The 18,458-nt window shown below is 32.0% G+C and overlaps 2 protein-coding genes across 2 annotated transcripts; one reads left to right on the forward strand and one right to left on the reverse strand.

Moving 5' to 3' along the window:
• The first annotated feature begins 3,103 nt into the window (after nt 1–3,103).
• Nucleotides 3,104–6,933, forward strand: LOC114421219 (ankyrin repeat-containing protein At2g01680-like). Its single transcript, XM_028387060.1, has 3 exons — nt 3,104–3,668; nt 4,565–4,974; nt 5,801–6,933. Exons 1-3 carry the CDS (start codon nt 3,368–3,370, stop codon nt 6,674–6,676), a joined length of 1,587 nt encoding a protein of 528 aa, XP_028242861.1. The 5' UTR covers nt 3,104–3,367; the 3' UTR covers nt 6,677–6,933.
• A 364-nt stretch (nt 6,934–7,297) lies between these two features.
• Nucleotides 7,298–15,929, reverse strand: LOC114421218 (protein VAC14 homolog). The gene is made up of 20 exons (XM_028387059.1): nt 15,509–15,929; nt 15,305–15,418; nt 15,143–15,208; nt 14,636–14,725; nt 14,428–14,547; nt 14,259–14,287; nt 13,853–13,995; nt 13,668–13,762; nt 13,199–13,285; nt 12,902–13,009; nt 12,670–12,761; nt 12,448–12,529; nt 12,305–12,370; nt 11,413–11,528; nt 10,972–11,092; nt 9,921–10,082; nt 9,616–9,744; nt 8,734–8,802; nt 8,025–8,321; nt 7,298–7,757 (listed from the first exon to the last, which is right to left on the reverse strand). The coding sequence occupies exons 1-20, from the start codon at nt 15,596–15,598 to the stop codon at nt 7,665–7,667; spliced, it is 2,169 nt and encodes a 722-aa protein (XP_028242860.1). The 5' UTR covers nt 15,599–15,929; the 3' UTR covers nt 7,298–7,664.
• Nucleotides 15,930–18,458: the final 2,529 nt, after the last annotated feature.

Here is an 18,458-nt window from a genome sequence, read left to right on the forward strand (position 1 = left end):
AGTTTTTTCTCTTTATTTTAAAAATTGAAAAGAAGTGTTGCTTTTGAAAAAGTTTTTTTTTTAAAATTATTTAAAGAGAATTAGTTCTTAAAATCAGAATACAGTTTTCGAGCATAGGAAATAAACAAGCTCTAAGTTCTAACGGGCTTTATTATTCTCAGCACAGTAACTTATTTCATTTTCTACTTTTAAAACTATACTTGAATTGTTTTTTTCAGAATATGAGAACTGCGTACAATTTAAGGTACAACTTAAAAAGTATAAGTAAATAAAAGAGTTTGAGTTTTTTTTTTAATAAAAAGGGGTACGAATTATTAATTCAAGGTGCAAGAACAATGATTTTTCTTTTATAAACTTGATACCATCATGAATAGTAGTCACTTTATTATTGCTATTATTTTTTAGAGGGTTACTACTGCTATTGTTAATAATACTATTATTTTTAGGTATAATTGCATTTTTAATGTGGTTCTGGTTCCTTAGTCTCAATTGTGTCAATTGAGTTTCTAAGTTTTCTTTCATTTATAATTAGGTTCTTCTATTTTACTTGTATCTAATATTTAACCGAATTAGTTAATGTGACAAATTGGACATAATATGACAGTAACTGTACCAGAAAAATTATAAATAAAAAACCAAAGAATTAAATTGACGTAATTCGCACTTCAAATTTTTTTTTTAACGTAATTGAAATTCAAAAAATTAAAATTACACAATTATGATATTTAAAGGGATTAAAAATGTAATTAAAATTTATTTTTATCATCATCGTGACTATTATTATGGTCGATAATTGCTATTGTTATTCCTCTTACTGTCAGCGACTATTTATTACAATTATAATCATTGTATACTCATGAAAATATCTTATTTGAAACAAACATAAAAACAACTTTATTTGGACTAGACACATTTTCTTAAAAAGATACGATGATTAAAATCTAAGAAAAATTTTAAGAAAATTTATTTTTATGAATTCCGTTCTCAAAATAGTAATTTGAATAAAAATGAAAAAAACTTTTTAATAAAGTTTTCCTTTACGTCTGTTGTAGTAATTGTTAAACTCAAATTTAATTTGTAACATTGTTGTCATGCGAAAAATGAAATTCGTTGCAACTCTTTCCTAGTAATAGTATGATAACAATATAGAGGTGTGATTGTTGTCTTGTTTTGCTTAAAAATCGATACATCTGAAATCCAAAGCTATGGTGAGTTCCTTAGAATCCAAAATAAATTAGTCTGCTCTTTGGCAATAGTGACTTTAATTAATGAAAACAATTAAAGCTCTCTAGCTGTTGAATAGAATCATCCTCCAGCTTCGGGGTTGGCATCATCTTTATAGCTATTAGATTTGTGTGGGCCCTACATAATAAAGCTCATAAATCCTCCACGAGTATGTAAAAATTTCTCAACCTCACACGCAAACAAGTTGAAATTTGCGACAAGGAAATGAGATGGTATAGTTGGAATCCAATACTAAGAAACCCATTAACTTTATATATAAAATACTCATTAGATACCTAAATTTACACAATTATATAATAATCAGTGATTTGTCGTTTTTGTATTTTCTTCAACGCTAAGAATGTGTTTAGTAAATTAAATAAACTAATTGTTGACTTATTTGATTGATTTTGTAAATAATAACGCGTTTAGTAAAAGAGCGTAGCTAATTAATTAATAACGTTTTTGAAATGTCACTTCATATTTTTTTTATGAGTATGTCACTTCATATAGTATTTCAATGTATAAAGTATTATTATTATTATTATTTTTCAAATTATAATAAAGTAATTAAATATGTTTTGCACTTATCAATGATCAGTTCAATAATCAATGGTAAAGAGTGTATTAGAAAGAGTGTATTGCTATCACTTTTTATAAATTTTATTAAGAGTTTAGATAGTTTTTTTTAAAGGAAGAGTTTAGAATTATTATGCCAATATTTTATTAAATATCATCATTATACTACGTATTAACGTTAATTTCCCTCATTAGTTCTGAATTTTGCAGTCCATCTTGCGTGTCCGATGGACGACTCTTTTCTCACTTCTTCAATCAATTATTTTTTTTTCACTCATCCGATAAAATATAATTTTTTTTACATCCATAAAATATTAATTTTTATTCAGCACTGAATAGAATTTTACATTAAAGCATGTTGATCTTTAATTCGTTGTGTATTTATTTATATAGGGCGGGGATAAAAATGATAGGCTAAATTTTATAAAGATATGATAATGATAAAAGGATAAATACATACTTAAAAGGGTTGTAATATTTAAATCACATGATTAAGTAAGTATTTGAATCATCCAAAATGATAAAATTTAAACACATACTTAAAAGGGTTGTAATATTTAAACACTGTATTTATCTATCTCTCTTCTGCGTATGTCATAATGATAAAAAGATAAACGCATACTTAAAAGGGTTGTAATATTTAAATCACATAATTAATTAAATATTTGAATCATACAAAATTTAAAGTCTCGCATAAAATTACATTAATATCTAAATTATAAGATAAATTATAAAATTATTATTTATGTTGTTCATGAATGAAAAATAAAAAAAAAACATTAATATAAAAATCATAAAAGTAAAAATTTACCCTTTGTATAAATAATGTGTATAAACTAAAAATTAATATCCACATTTTAAATCTTATATTATAATGAGTAATTTTGGATAAATTAAAAAATACGTAGAAATTTAAGAATCGTGGATTAACTAACATTTGAATTGGTAAACCTTCACCGAATTGGATACTGTAGTTTACAGTAAATTTATCGTAAAGAACGTAGAAAATATAGTAGTAGGATTTGAGAATTGAGATTAATGGCGTGTAAATTTTATTTAATGTGTTATAAGTTGTAACGACTAACAAGTAAAGTAAGATGAAACAAAACTGTGCAGGAGTTATTGTGACATCAACACGTAGTAGCGTTGCGTTGTCGCATTGTAAAAGTCAATGGTAATCATCACCCCGCCCACTTGGATTTTCTGTGCCTTCTCTTCTCAACTCATCAACATCATTCATTTATTACTATTTAATTATCACACTAGTGGTAATAAATAAATAAACACAATCCAAATAATTGAGTTGAGGAGTGCAACAGAGAAGAATCACATTCGCATTCTCAATCACATCCATTCATTCACTCATCCATATCCCTTCTTTCCACTAACTTCTCTCTCTAGTTGATACAAATAAAAAACAAAGTTTCATACTTTACGACACCCTTTTCTGCAACTGATGATGGAAGGAAGCTGAAACAGTGAAAAACAGCAACAACGACCACCCTGTCTTTGTTTTTTGTTTTTTGTTTGTTGAGTTGAAACTTTAGAGAAAGTGAATAGTGATATGGAGGCAAAGGGTGTGCGGTTCTTAGCGTATCAATCAATATTTTCGAGCGTTGGATCTGGGGACTTCGATGGGGTGAAGAAACTGGTGGAGGAAGTGAAGAAGGAAGAAGGGTCATCGCTCTCTGATGTGATGTCTCTTCAGAACGATGCTGGAGAGACTGCGCTATACATCGCTGCAGAGAATAATCTGCAAGAGATGTTCAGCTTCTTGCTCAGCATCTGTCACTTTGAGGTCGTCAAGATTCGCTCCAAGGCTGATATGAACGCCTTTCATGTTGCTGCCAAGCGTGGCAATCTAGGTTCTTTTTTTTTATTTTTTTTTTTATTTTTCATGGAATAAGTTCTTCTTACGGATGTTGCTATTAATTCAGTTAAATCATTTACATATGATAGAATCGGAAAGTCCTAATGGTTCAACCAGAATTGCATAGCCATACTAGCTCATGTGCCTCTACCCCAGTATTTAACATCATACCCTAGATGGAGAAATATTTGTGTAGCACCAATTCAGAAAAAAGATAATAAAAAAGCAGTTGAGGTAGTTCGGACACGTACAAAGGAGGTCACCAAAACTGCCAATTAGAAGGGGAATTGCATGTTTGGTTTGCAGTGGAAATGTTGGGGCACACGTTCCAATGTAAATCCAACGGGTAAAAACAAAATAAACGCAAAGAGAAGAGTCATCATGACCCTTTGACAAAATTACTTTTGCCTCAAACGTAATTTTGCTACGAATTTTGAAACATGCTCTAAGTTGCACAAAAGAACTTAAAAGGATATGGGAGAGGGATCACATAGGAAATAATATATGTGAAAAATTGGTTACTTTTGTTGTTTCTTTCTTTGGATAAGGACCAACTATCAAATACCAACGCACCAAAATCAAGAACCACTATGGATGTGTCTTCAGTGTTGATTTTTTCTCTTTCTGGCTTGCTTTCTGAATACTCGAGTCTGTTTTGATTGCCATGTACCTGATGATGACACATGTGTAAGCTTTTAGGATAGTAGATACCTGCAGAGTGACATGTAATCATCTATAGTACTCTTGGATGCAATTTTTGTTATAATGTTTGAAGATCCAACAATATAAGATATCAGGGACAAGGTGAATGGAGTATTATCATGTTTCAACATTTGATTGTAAATAAGGATTTCGATTATGATATATTTATCATTGTCAATCTTTTTCCAGATATTGTGAGGGAGCTTTTGAATATTTGGCCTGAGGTCTGCAAGTTATGTGACTCCTCAAACACCAGTCCTCTATATTCTGCTGCAGTTCAAGATCACTTGGATGTGGTGGATGCTATCTTGGATGTCGATGTCAGTTCCATGTTCATAGTTAGGAAAAACGGCAAAACTTCACTGCACAATGCTGCTAGGTATGGTGTCCATCGTATTGTAAAAACACTTATTGCTCGGGATCCAGGAATAGTATGCATCAAAGATAAAAAAGGTCAAACTGCACTGCATATGGCGGTTAAAGGACAGTGTACTTCAGTTGTGGAGGAGATATTACTAGCTGATCCTTCTATTTTGAATGAGCGAGATAAGAAGGGTAATACAGCTCTTCACATGGCTACAAGGAAATGCCGTTCACAGGTTAAATTTACATTCTATTGAACTGTAGCTATATTTTTTCTTCTTGTTACCATATTTGCTTTGGTTTCATTATAAACTTATCTATAAGATCTTAGTTTTCTGGAAGATAAACAAGTTGCCAACTTTGATATTGGAAAATCCAAGATGGCATGCAATGATTTTAACACAATGCAGCTACTATAAAATCGTTATGAGAATACAAAAAATGCATGATTATCCTATATTGTTTTGCCATACAACTTTGCCTATTGGGATCTTTTGTATTTAACCTCTCCTCCTGTGCACTGAGTGGCCCTCCCTTGTTACGTGAGAGCATGTGAATTGTGAAGTTATTGTCATTATCTACGACATGCATTTTTTTAAGTCAGTATTCATTCAATTCTTGTAATAAGAACATGTTATACCCTGTGAAGATCTTGCAGGTTGCAGCAACAATAGTACATCATTTTTTCCAAGTATGCAGTGAAGTCTTTTGAGGAGAAGCAATTCAACATTTTTTAATCAATTATCATTGTATAACTAGCTACTTAAGGGGTTTTGAGCCTGTGACTTTTTATGTTTATTAATAGTAACAGTATAAATTACCAGTCGGGGATATTAGGAAATGCGTTATATATATTCAGCCAATGGTTTATACATGTGATTTTTCCCCCCAAACTGTCCTCATGCTATATGAGTTGAGTTTTATTTATATGCATAAATTGAACAAAATGAATGCACTTGTTTCGTTTCATAATTTTTGCCTGGCTTTCGTTGCAATGATTTTTTTCCTCATCATTCTTTTATTTTTGCTGCCTTCACTGATATGTAGTTCTTTTTTTTTCAGATAGTGGGCCTTTTGCTAAGCTATTCTGCTGTGGATGTTAATGCCATCAACAAGCAGCAGGAAACAGCCTTGGATTTGGCAGATAAACTGCCATATGGAGATTCAGCTTTGGAAATAAAGGAAGCCCTTGCAGAATATGGTGCTAAGCATGCCAGGTATGTTGGCAAAGAAGATGACGCAATGGAACTTAAAAGAACTGTTAGTGATATAAAGCATGAGGTGCAGTCACAACTTATACAAAATGAAACGACACGACGACGGGTTTCTGGTATTGCCAAGGAGTTGAAGAAACTTCATAGAGAAGCAGTTCAAAACACCATTAATTCTGTCACATTGGTTGCTGTACTTTTTGCCTCAATAGCATTCTTAGCCATCTTCAATTTGCCGGGTCAATATATAACGGACGAAGGAAAAGAGATTGGGAAAGCTAAAATAGCCGATCATGTTAGTTTCCAAGTCTTCTGCCTTCTGAATTCTACATCTCTTTTCATTTCTCTTGCCGTTGTTGTAGTTCAAATTACTTTGGTAGCCTGGGACACAAGGGCTCAAAAGCAGATTGTGTCGGTGGTTAACAAGTTGATGTGGGCTGCATGTGCTTGCACTTGTGGTGCTTTTCTAGCAATAGCTTTTGAGGTTGTTGGAAAGAAAACATGGATGGCTATCACCATCACCCTTTTGGGGGTACCTGTTCTAGTTGGCACTCTAGCAAGCATGTGCTACTTTGTTTTTCGACAACATTTCGGCATTTTCCGCAGTGATTCCCAGAGACGCATCAAGAGAGCAAGTGGAAGCAAATCTTTCTCATGGTCTTACTCTGCAAATATATCAGATTTGGATGAATACAATTCTGACATTGAGAAGATCTATGCCCTGTGAGTCAAGAATCAAGAGAAATGTTTCAACCTTTTAACTGAAACTGTTATACTACTGCCAAGTGATAATGTTAGCTCACCGGGATTTCATCATTCATCTTGAGTTTGCAGTTTTTGGTTTCAGGCTGTATGTGATTATAATTAATAATCAAAACTTGTAGATTTATGTATATGTAATAAAAATAATATGAAAGGGAAGTCCACTACTTAAGTTTGATATTGGAATGAGCATTTTCATTACAATACGAAATTAAATTTTCATCTGCACCGTGCAAGAAAATAGAGCTTCCTATCTTAAAAGTGGCGCGTGACTAAAGGTCATACGAGTCTATTTCAATCTCTAAGATTACAATTAGCATACAATTGGTGGTTGCTAGAGCTTTATTACTAGAAGCTAAAAGTAAAGCTTATGATTAAAGAGCAAAGGGTGTTGACGTTAATTATTTGAAGTCCGTATATTCTCATCGAATTGATTCAATTTATTTTGATATTACGCTTTTAATACTAAATTTTGAAAGGCATATTCAACACTTTTCGAATAATACACCAAATTTTGATCCCATTTAAACAGGCAATCACACTGTCCTGAAATAATGAAATCAAATCAAATACAAAACAACTCTTGTGGTACGCCAACTCAAACACTAAGCAGCTAATTCCTTATTATTATACTATTATTGTATATATGGCAGCACATGACATGATAATCAAAAAGCAAATTTTCTAAATAAAATATGCCCTCTAACCCGCATGGTTTTCAACAAAAACAACAGAACCATGTGGGGATGTATCTCGTTTACAAGGTCAAAAGAATAGCCCAGAAAAGTCCAAGCTTTATATTCATCATTCCTTCACCACCTCAAGTCTCCCAACCTTCTATGATATGATTTACAATTTTACAAATCAATACCTGATCCCATTCAAAGTTCACATACATTGGGATCAGTGAGTGCACAATAAGATTTGACTCGATATGGGCAATAAGAAACATTCTAGCTACCCTGGGCTCTTTTAGATGATCTTGATGGAATAACATTAACCTCACTCGACTGAGGTCGCTTTGGTTCTTCCTGTCTCTGTGCCTCCTGCATTTTAAAAGAATACACAACTCATGACTTGAAAAATATGGCCTGTTAAATAATCATAAAACAGAAACAGTTGCCTAATCTCTATACTTTGTGCTTAAGGTCATGTCTAGATAAAAACAAAAGGTAAAATGAATTGAATTTCTCTCATAAGTTAAAATCAATTTATGCACCTCAATATTTAGAGAAGTAAATAAAAGAGCCTCTACAAAATTTAACGGTAAGTTAATTTTAACTTAAAGGATAAAATTCATTTTAGGCAGCAACCTTTGATAATGTGGAGGAATTTTTCCGTGACTGTGCCTGTGTTTTCAAGTGCACACGATGCAGGTGCTGCATTTTCTGAAACTGTTGTAGCCTCGCAGCAAAATTTATCCCATTGTGTGAGTTCCCACCATCCATAGCTATGTCACCATCCTCACTGATTTGAGATCCACCAGACATGTGATGATGGAGAAATTGATAGGGATTTCCTGAGGATGTCTTCTTCAATTGCTCACCATTGAACGGATATGATGGCACAGCTTTTAAACGAGTTTTGAGAATCTTGAAGGCAGCACTTTGCTGCATAATGGTATGAAATGAAGTGTCAATATAAACAGCAAACCATGTGTATCGTTAAGATTTATTAGAGTTGATACATTCAAGAAATAATTAGACCCATTAGTTTACACAACCTATGAAAGCATGCTCTCTCTTTTTGCACAATAGTAAATCGCTAGATTAATATGATAGAAATATGAATTATATGATAAATAGTTTTATCGAAAATGTAAAGATGTACACCAGTAAACATGGTGATACAATGCAATATGTCGTTCCTAAATGCTAAAGTAAAGAAAGAGTTGAAATAATGTTAGGAATTCGCCTCCTACTAAAAGATGCTTGAACTTTGAACACAGTCCACAGGCACAAGGGATGGATGGCTCAGAAATTTTTTTAAATGATAAAAAGAAATTGTAGAAGTTGCACAGACCTGAGGAAGCAACATCAGAAGACCATACAATGTTTTGAATAACCATGTATATCTTCCAGGTTCGAGAAGCTGCAAAATTAAATAATCATTCAACATATTTCCCTTGCAAGTGGATGCATTCATTGGCCTATTAACAATTTAAGCCACAATCATTGGTGGAATAAATTATCTCTTGAATCATAGGTAGTATCGTTAAATATAACTACAACTTAAACCATTAAATTCTGAGTATTTCTGAAATAAAATTAAAACTGAGACATTATTAATTAAAATATACTTAACTATTTTCATTGGTCTAGATGAATTAGTTATTTGTTCCATATATATAACATTGTAGGTTGAGAATAACAAAATAAGGCTTCATTATGATGGATATTGAAAGCTACGATAAATCGCAGCAACCAGCTTTTTATTTTTACACCAAAATACAAATATTTCTTTAATAACTTTTTTATTCTGAACCAAAAAACCAGCTTTTCAAATTGTTAACATATTAATAAATAATAAATATACCTATTATTATTATTTTCCTTTTAATAAAAAAGAAACCAGTGGAAGGATGCCGTATGACAAGGAAGGATGCAAAATGAATGATACAAGTCTGCCTAGGATATGACTCATCCTATAAATAGTTCAAAAAATTATTTTATTAGAATAAATATTAGGGGGAAAAAGAAAGAAAATAAATGACGGCATCTGAAATATGCTCATCGAGATTAAATTTCTATGCTCTTTGAGGTTTCATCCAAACAGGAACTATTAATTTTGGTATGAGGCAAGATAAATGAAAATTGAAACAGGACATACAAATCAAAATAATTGCCATTGAAAAATATATTCTATTTCAAGATTGTAAGATGTGAAGACAATTTAATTAAGTACCTGCAATCTTAGATAAGCAAAGATTGGAGTTTCCAGCAAGCGAATCAATTTATCCAGCTGGACTAAGAATTTGACATTAATATCCTCCTCAACCAGAGATTGAATCACAGCACTCGCATGTTGGTAAGTCTATCGAGGAAGATAATTCATATTACAGAAAAGGGGGCACACAATCCAAATAAAGCTAAGCCATTATGCACAAATACACTTTTTAAGTAAAAATACGTGTTTGTGTGTCTGAGTGCACAAGTTCGAGAGTTAAACATAGAACCAGTAATAATCAAAACCAATTTATGGATACCTACCTGAGCTAATAAGCACAGACTTATAATTGCCATTGGAGAATGGCACCACGAGGCATACAAAGAAACATATAAATCCTTCCCAGCAGGATTTACCAGTGATTGCTTCAAAAGATCTCGAATCTCAGATAGTTCCGATGATGTAAGTAAGATCAAATTCAAAGCCTGATTTAGGGGGGGGGGGGGGGGGCGAGATAAAATGCAAATGAATGTCACTTCAGGTCATGTTCTTGAAAAAAGAAAAGAAAAATATAACACTGAGCATAAAGTGAAGCAGAAGTGTTATATGATAGTCAACTTCTCAACAGTTCCATAAAACTCCTTGCCAGTTCATTGCCCCTAGTCATACTTGACCTCCATCAATCTTATAGTAAATGAATATTGTCAACTTCTATCGGATATTACACAAATGAACAATAATGAATTTCAAGAAATTAATAATTAAAACCAAATGCTTAAAACCGATGTTTGGGTAAAATTTCAAGGATCCAAGGCAGTACAAAAATATTGTAAAAACCAGATCCTGTGATTCTTGTGATTACTCTATTAAGTTTTAAACAGATCATGAAATCATTGAAAATCAAACATCTTCGACAATCCTTTCTAAGAGATTCATTAATGTGATTGTACCTGAAATTTAAATACAAGCCCACATTAATCATTTGAAGGAGGATTAAGCTTCTGTTTCCTTTTCAGATTTCAAAAATCGGATCTCACAAACAGTTATACTGATAAAAAATTTCAAAAAAATCTGAAGGGATTATAGCTTGTTAAAATGTGGTCACACCATAATTGTCTTTTACTTTAGAAAGTAGAGCATACTGATCAAAGCCTATTAACAAACATTTAGGCAAAATATACAATTACATATTATTCAAAAAGTTTTTTATACAGCTGCCCATAAATACAAGCAAATAAAATGTATTAAGTACAAGCTTCATGCTAGTGTTTCATTAGATTTTTTTTTTATGAAGTAGGTCATAGACAATGAACAATACAGATCAGGAGTATATAACAGGTCTTTATTAAGCTTCTCAGAAAAGTCACAACCAACCTGAACCATAATTGATGCAAAATCCAAGTCAGATTCCGCTTCTAGTATTGTAGAAAGTTCACGGTAGACTCTCTCAGCATTCAAAAGCACACAAAGTCGACGAATTATCAAAGCACCACGCCTACAATGTTATAAATAAACTAAAATCAATACTTAAGAAAGTGGAAGTTAGTAGTAAAAACATATTTTAGCAAAACCATATATAGGGCCAGTTTGTTTAAACTTTAAAAAAAGGATTCTTAAAAAGTGATTTTTTAATAAGGAAATAGTAGTTGCTTATTAAAAAAAAAGCAGGAAACTACCTTTAAAAAAAAATTTAGACAAATACAAAAAAAGCAGAAAACTACTTATTTTATTAAAAAAAGTGTTTTAAAAAAAGAAGCTTAAACAAATAGCCCCATAACCTAAGAATATGTTGGATGGAGAAAAACAGCTGCTTACTTCTCCAAAAGGGAATTGTCTACCCGGAAATTGTGCACTAGGAAGACAACAAGTTGCCGAAAGTGCTGAGGATCTTTTGCAATGCATGCATGAACATCAAGAACTAGAAGAACAACCTATTTAATAAAAAAAAAACTGTAATGAATTACTGAAAATTCAGATGAGTTTCAATTTGCACAAAAAAAGTGGACAATATTGCAAATAAGGATAGGAAAAACTTCAAAAAATCATTTTTTTATTCTGTAATCAAGAATCAAGAGTCAAAAAGGTATCTAATTGCAGTCCATCAGTGGTGGAATTGCACAAATGCTTTTAACAGAACAAATGAAGACAAGGTACATCTGGGGGACGATAGGAAATCATCCTAAACAGAAAAATTAAATATATAAAAAAGTCCATAATGGCAAAAAAAAAATCTCATTTTTCCATAGCATCTGATACTACCTAATATTTTGTCATGTTTTGACCTGTAAATATATTAAAACTTCAAAGTTCACCCATCCAGTACAAAATATTCTAGTGGATGCCACAGTAAATTTGATGCATGAAACCTACAGACGAGAGTTAATGAGACTGTAATACTCAGGCCTAAGGCTACTCAACATTCTTGCCAAACACTTAAGGATGGCGTTTAGCATTTCAACAACTGGTCGCTTATTTTTTAAAAGCAATTTCTATTACATAGGGGAAAAAGGGTGGATGGAGCACTGAATGTGAACGTCCTAAGAAGAAAATGATGAAAACAGTAACTTATCCATATGGTTTGATTAAATCACTGTATATAACTTATCCATAAGATAAGTGAACAGATGAAACCACATTTGCAGAGATTTTGAGAAATGAACGATTGATGAAATAGAGATGAAAAAAAAAACTATCTGGATAACACTACCTCATCAGATGGATCTGAAAGTGCCTTGAGCAGGGTGTCAAATATGTCATTCAGAAATTCCAAAACCTGTTTCGGACATTAAGGAAATCACACAAAAGCTTTTACAGAGCATTTCAGGTAAACAAAAATAGCAATCTAGTCACCTCGGTACGATATTTGTTTAAAAGGGTTGATATCCAGTGCAAAGCTTCGATTCGAGTAGCCTCCAGTTCACTAGATAATTGCCTGGTCAGTCAAACCATCCCAAAAATCATTCTACAGAATAATCAGTGCAAAATACAGTACTTGGCTAAATACAAAGGACCCTCAATCATTTCTCAATAGCTTCTACAGTATTCAAACCACCCTAGAAAGAAAAACCATACCTCCTGGCAATGGAGAGGATTGCTCCTACATCAAACGCTTCAGCTGGATCTGCTTTGAGGGCACGTAGCTCTTCATTGGTTTCACGAGCAACCTAACATGTAAGTGATAGATAATTTCAAATTTATAGATTACATGGAAGGAACCAATGTCATTAAAAAAAAAGCTATAAAAAAAACAGAAAGCAAAACAATAGATGAGGAAAGAATTAAAGAAATTCTCAAGAGAACCTACAACTCTAATTTTCTCTTCTTTATCTGCTATACAAGGCAAAATGGCTCCAAGAATGTCAGCATAATATGGAACAAGCTGGTCTCCACCAAGCTTGACAAACTCATTTATCTGTTAAAATGAGAACACCGACATTATTTAAATTTAAATAAAAAGCAAATGAATCACAAAACAGTAACTAATACTTTTTCTTTTGATATAGAAAGAATTTTTAGCTTTGAAGAGATGCCAATCCTAAGCATAAAGTATTATAAGAGCAAATGGTTTACTATCAAGTCAAAGAATTGCAGTACCACTTACCCATGTGATAGCTGTTAGCCTAGTGAATTCATCTGGAGAACCTGCCCTCTGTACCAGGATTTCAGCCATGCGACCATAATCTACAGACTTCAAGAGTAGCACTGCTCGAGTCAGAAAATGATAAATGAACAAAAAACTTTGCTTTTGTGTCAAAGTAGTAGTTGAAAATGAAGCACAGCTCTGTTAATCAATACAAGCACAAGCTAACAGGTATATCAACCCTAAAAGATGGATTAGGGGAAAGATAAAAAAAATGGACAATGGCTGCAATAAGTTTTACTTGTACAGGTAACGAGAATCTAATGATATACAAGCAGAAATGGGGAAACCATAAAAAAAAGGGATAATGGCTTTCAAATATTCCTCAGGCAGATAACAAAGGGAAAAAAGCAATGGCACAAAAGAAGAATCAAACCAGAAGCTTTACAACTCGAACAAAAGAGGAAAAATACATTAGTAAGAGCCTTACTGGGGAGTTTTTAATCTCTTGAAGAAACTCTGAAAGAGCTGAATCAGCTTGTTGACGTATCTCATGACTCGAATCACTCAACATATTAAATAAGCCTGAGATGTTACAGATGATTAGGTGGTAGACTTTCATTTTGTATAAAATGTTGAGAAAGAAAATGACCATTCTTCAAACAATACACTTACCATCAAGAAAATCAGGAAGAAACCCCAGCATATCAATATCTGGGACACTATCCAATACAGTAATCCATCCTACCAAAAACTGACGGACATATGGATTCAACACATTCATGCGCTCCCTCAGCAGTGGTATGAATTCTTCAATACTAAAGATCAAAAAACAAAATGGAAGGGAATGAGGCAGTGTAAGTTCGAGCGAAGGGGAATAGGTTGACTTTTATTATTTCATTTTGGTTATGAAAAGTGAAAGTTGCTTCATTTAATACGAGATTGCTTCACACCTTGTGGTGTTTACACCTCTTGCCTATCAAAGCTTTGTTCAAAAACAACATTCAGAGATCTCTTTTCGAAAAATTTAAAACACTAGATACAGAGAAACAAATAATATAGACTTGAGAGAATGGTGCACCTGAACTGATCACTTTCGGTCACAATATCCTGTTTCAATAAAGCAATGTTTAATCATCAGTTGAGCTAAAGGGAACAGCAACTCAAATCATTGCCAGATCAATCCCTATTCTGCATATGTTTGCTGTGTGCACACAAAAGCTTTGTTGGAATTCAAGAAAAACCTATACCTTCACAAGCCTATCTAAGAGGTGAGCAGCACTTTGTACATTGGCATCTGAGTCTGCAGAAAGCTTGCATAAGGCATCAAAGATCTGGTTGAAAAAAATAATAAAATCCCCTCTCACAACCTGACATCAAATTAAAAAGATGCACATTAGAGGATAGTAGGCGATCAGATTAAATCTGCACCATATGTCAGCACAATCAAATCCTCACCTTGGCTATGTTATAAAGTGCTTCGCAAGCATAATAACGAACTCTGCTATCTTGGTCAGAGAATGAATTTAACACAGGGGGCACAATTTGCTGTCACGTACAACAATATATCTAGGTAAGAAGGATAATGAAAAGCATATATATGCCTAGTCATGTTAAAATAAGCTCAACAACAAAGTGAAGGATAACATTAACGATTGTTTCTAACAAATCCATTCCAAAAGAATACATTTCTACAAACTGTAGGCATAATTTCGCTTGCTATAATTTAACATTTTTCAGTTATATCTTGCTATAAATTAATTCTTTCGGATGTTCCTTGATTGTTGACATGTTAGAATCCATGACAAGTACAAGAAAATTGATCACTGATATAAGCTTACATAGTACCGAAATGAATTTAGCAACTTCTCAAGAGGAAAGAATTCAACTTGTAAGCCATAACAGACAAACAAACAAACAAAAAAACAAAACTTCAAAAGTTAGTTAGTATTAGTAACCCCTCACCTCAAGATGCTGAGCTGCTTCAGAAGTCAACCCAACAGTTGCAGCTGCTAATCCTATCAATCCTCCCTTCAATGATTTTTTTAAAGAAAAAAATACATAAATCCAAGCACCATACAACATGACCAATATATTGAAGCCAAATTTTATTTTTTTTAAAAATACCTTCCGATGGTTGGCTTGTGGTGAATAAGTAAATTCCGTAGTCAACAAATTGATCACAGCCGTTATTTTATCATGATCCCCAGCAGTAGCTAGCTGCTTCACTATCCCCTCAATCTACAGACACCAATAATCAAAGACCAAAAACCCTAAAACCCAAAATTGAGCGAATTGCAAAAACAAAATGAAAAGGGGCAGAGGACAAACATCAAGAGCAGCATTTTTGCGCTTCTCGTAGAGCTTGTCAGCAAGGTTGCGAAGCACGGCTGCCGGAATCAACGAGAGAGCGTCGGCCATGGCAACACCCAACAAGCTGGAAACTATTTGATTGTCGAAAAGAAATTAACTTTACGAATCAAATTCGTTTTCGGATCTTTTCCTGCTCGAAACGAAACATTTTGGTGTTTTCTTCTTCCAGGTTTTCCCCCCACTCTCTTATTTTCTTTTTGGGGATCACAAACAAAATCCGAAATTCAATTTTCTTTTTTCGGGATAACGAGTGACGTGGAAAGCGACTTCGATTGGAAAATTTGGAATTCGGATCGATCAGATCCGAATAAAATTCGCGAATTGAAACCAGAAAGCGAAGTTGAAATTGAAATTGAATTGAAACCTAATTTTATTTTCCCCCATTTTTTTTATAGTTGAAATGGAAAGTTTTGTCGAGTTTTTAAGATTCGTGTAATAATAATAATAATAATTAAAACCGGTAAATTTTAGAGAGTGACAACATTTTAATTTGTTTGTTATACTATTTTACGAGTACCCACTGAAGCTGAGGTTGAAAGTTGAAAGAGACTGAGGAAGTTACATAAACGTCCCCTATTTGTTACATTTGTCATGATCGAAGGTATTTTTGGAAAGAAACACAATAAATCCAACTTTATTTATTGTAATTAATATTTTGCTATTTATTAAGTTTTGTGTCGATTAATTTCGGTAATATATCTTTGGTTAAAATTTAATCTTCATATTCCTTTTTTTTAATTTGTGATTTTAGTTTTTCTATTTTTTAATTAAGATATTTTTCTTTTATTTTTTAAAAATTTCTAATCTTAATTTCCTTATTTTTTTAATTAAAATATTTTCTATTTTATTTTAAAAAATTAGTAATTATAGTCCTTTTAATCAATTTTAAACTTGCTAATTGTGTATTTTTTTAATAAATTAAACTTATTAGTCATTAAATAATTACAAATATATTTGTCATGTTATAATAAACAAATATTTATCAGCACAAAATAATTAATGTTCGAAATTGACCATACATAATTATTTTAAAAGTAGGATGAAATATTTTAATAAAAAATAAGAAATTAAAATCATGAATTTTTTTAAATGAAAAATAAAATATCTTAATTAAAAAATAGAGAGAATAAAAACATAAATTAAAAAAAATAGCAAAACAAAACTTGCATTTTATTCTTTCTCTTTTTATCCGTAGAAGATAGTTTCCTGATCATCATCTGCTATTTTTACTTCTACGCTGACTAGAGAAATCAACTGGCTTTTTTTTTTTAATAATTTTATTTATTTAGTTAAAATAAAAGATAATATTATCATTTTTCAAATGAAAACATGCCCAAACCAACAATATTATTTTAGTCGAAATTACATCTTCTTTATTACTTAAAGTAATATACACCAAACATAAAATTTTAGATGAATATTTATTTTCATCATTAAATGTCAATGACACTTTATTCCCTTAAAGATAAAAAAAAAAAAAACAAATTTAATCATTGTCTTTATATCTCATGTATTATTTGTTCTTAAGGTGCGTGTGTGGCTGTAAAACTTCTCTAGTTGGCCCTGACACTGAAACTCTCTCTGTCACTTCCCATTCCCAAACGATGCCGTACCCGTGGTTAAGCTTAACCCCTAACTCCTCCACACGCGTGAGGATCGCCGCTAGAGGCAGAGGATCCGACGGCAATCCGCACCTTTGTGGGTGTATGCGGTTTCAGTTTCAGTTTCAGTGAGAGTGAAAGAGTTAAAAGCTGCTGGGAAAGCTTCTTGAAAAGATGAATGTTCCTGGTTTGACAAGAGAAAATGTTGCTAGTTATTTGCAGGTTCAATTTTATGTGTATTTAATCTTGAATACTTGCAATATTTGGTAACAAAAATCGTTGAATTTGATTAATGATTAATATTTTATATTTTTTCCTATAAATTAAGTGAACCCACCACCAACAATTTAGCCAGGGGACCTAAATCTAAAATTTAGAATTAATTGTAAGTTTTCACAGTCAACTAATTGAAACTTGAAAGCAAGTGCAGTGTAGAAGCTTCATATGAATTAACTAGCTGTAATACTGGTGAGTTGCACAAGTTTATTTTTTTGTTACATCTGAGAAAAAAAAGGCAGCACAAAAAACTAACTAGAACCTCCTGGAAGCAAAGTCCCTTATCAAATGCATTTAAAAAAATAGTCCCTGTTAAATATTTTTCAGAGAGACTAATACAAGATAAATAAAAATTTATTAGAAATTTAAAATAAAATATGAATGACCAAAAATATATTTTATTAGGAACTCGATGTAAGATATATTTTAGGATTGTAAGTCAAAATTTTCTAATTTATTTGGAACCGAAAATATATTTAACTCTTATTTTTATTAACACTAACATGCTGATGATCAATTTTCCATAAGATTATCATTATAAAAGAAAACATAAATATTATAGTTTATTAAAATAACTTATCAAATATTTTATTATAAATTATATATTTTATATTTATTAACGGTTAAAAAGGATAAAAATGAAAAATAATTAACCTAAATCTATGATCATTAAACATTTTTTTAAGAAGTCAAATTGAATTTCATTCAAGATTAAATTTTTTTTAGGGGAATTCAATATCAAACTAAAAATAAGATTGTGAGATTGAATTACATGTTTAGTTTGAATATAATCATAAAAATGTCTAACGTAAAATATGAATAATTTAAATACAAGATAATAACATACGCATAATAAATTTGTCTCATTCTCTTAAATTATGTGAAAATCACTGTCTAATTAGGAAAGAAAGGTTTCCACTCTCGAAAATACACTGAAATGCTTTGGTTTGAATTTAGTTAAGGGAAAGGGGGGAAAAATGGATATGCCCTATAGAGACCCTCTTAATGTTAGACGCATCACGATATCAACC

The sequence above is a fragment of the Glycine soja genome, chromosome 8 (assembly GCF_004193775.1).
Source record: "Glycine soja cultivar W05 chromosome 8, ASM419377v2, whole genome shotgun sequence".
Taxonomy (NCBI): domain Eukaryota; kingdom Viridiplantae; phylum Streptophyta; class Magnoliopsida; order Fabales; family Fabaceae; genus Glycine; species Glycine soja.

Coding starts and splice junctions, on each gene's coding strand:
- LOC114421219 (XM_028387060.1), top strand. CDS start 3,368: ATGGAGGCAAAGGGTGTGCGGTTCTTAGCGTATCAATCAATATTTTCG. Junction 3,669..4,564: donor TGCCAAGCGTGGCAATCTAG/GTTCTTTTTTTT, acceptor ATCTTTTTCCAG/ATATTGTGAGGGAGCTTTTG. Junction 4,975..5,800: donor CAAGGAAATGCCGTTCACAG/GTTAAATTTACA, acceptor TTTTTTTTTCAG/ATAGTGGGCCTTTTGCTAAG.
- LOC114421218 (XM_028387059.1), bottom strand. CDS start 15,598: ATGGCCGACGCTCTCTCGTTGATTCCGGCAGCCGTGCTTCGCAACCTT. Junction 14,548..14,635: donor CACTTTATAACATAGCCAAG/GTGAGGATTTGA, acceptor ATTTGATGTCAG/GTTGTGAGAGGGGATTTTAT. Junction 9,745..9,920: donor GTCTGTGCTTATTAGCTCAG/GTAGGTATCCAT, acceptor CTTCCTCGATAG/ACTTACCAACATGCGAGTGC.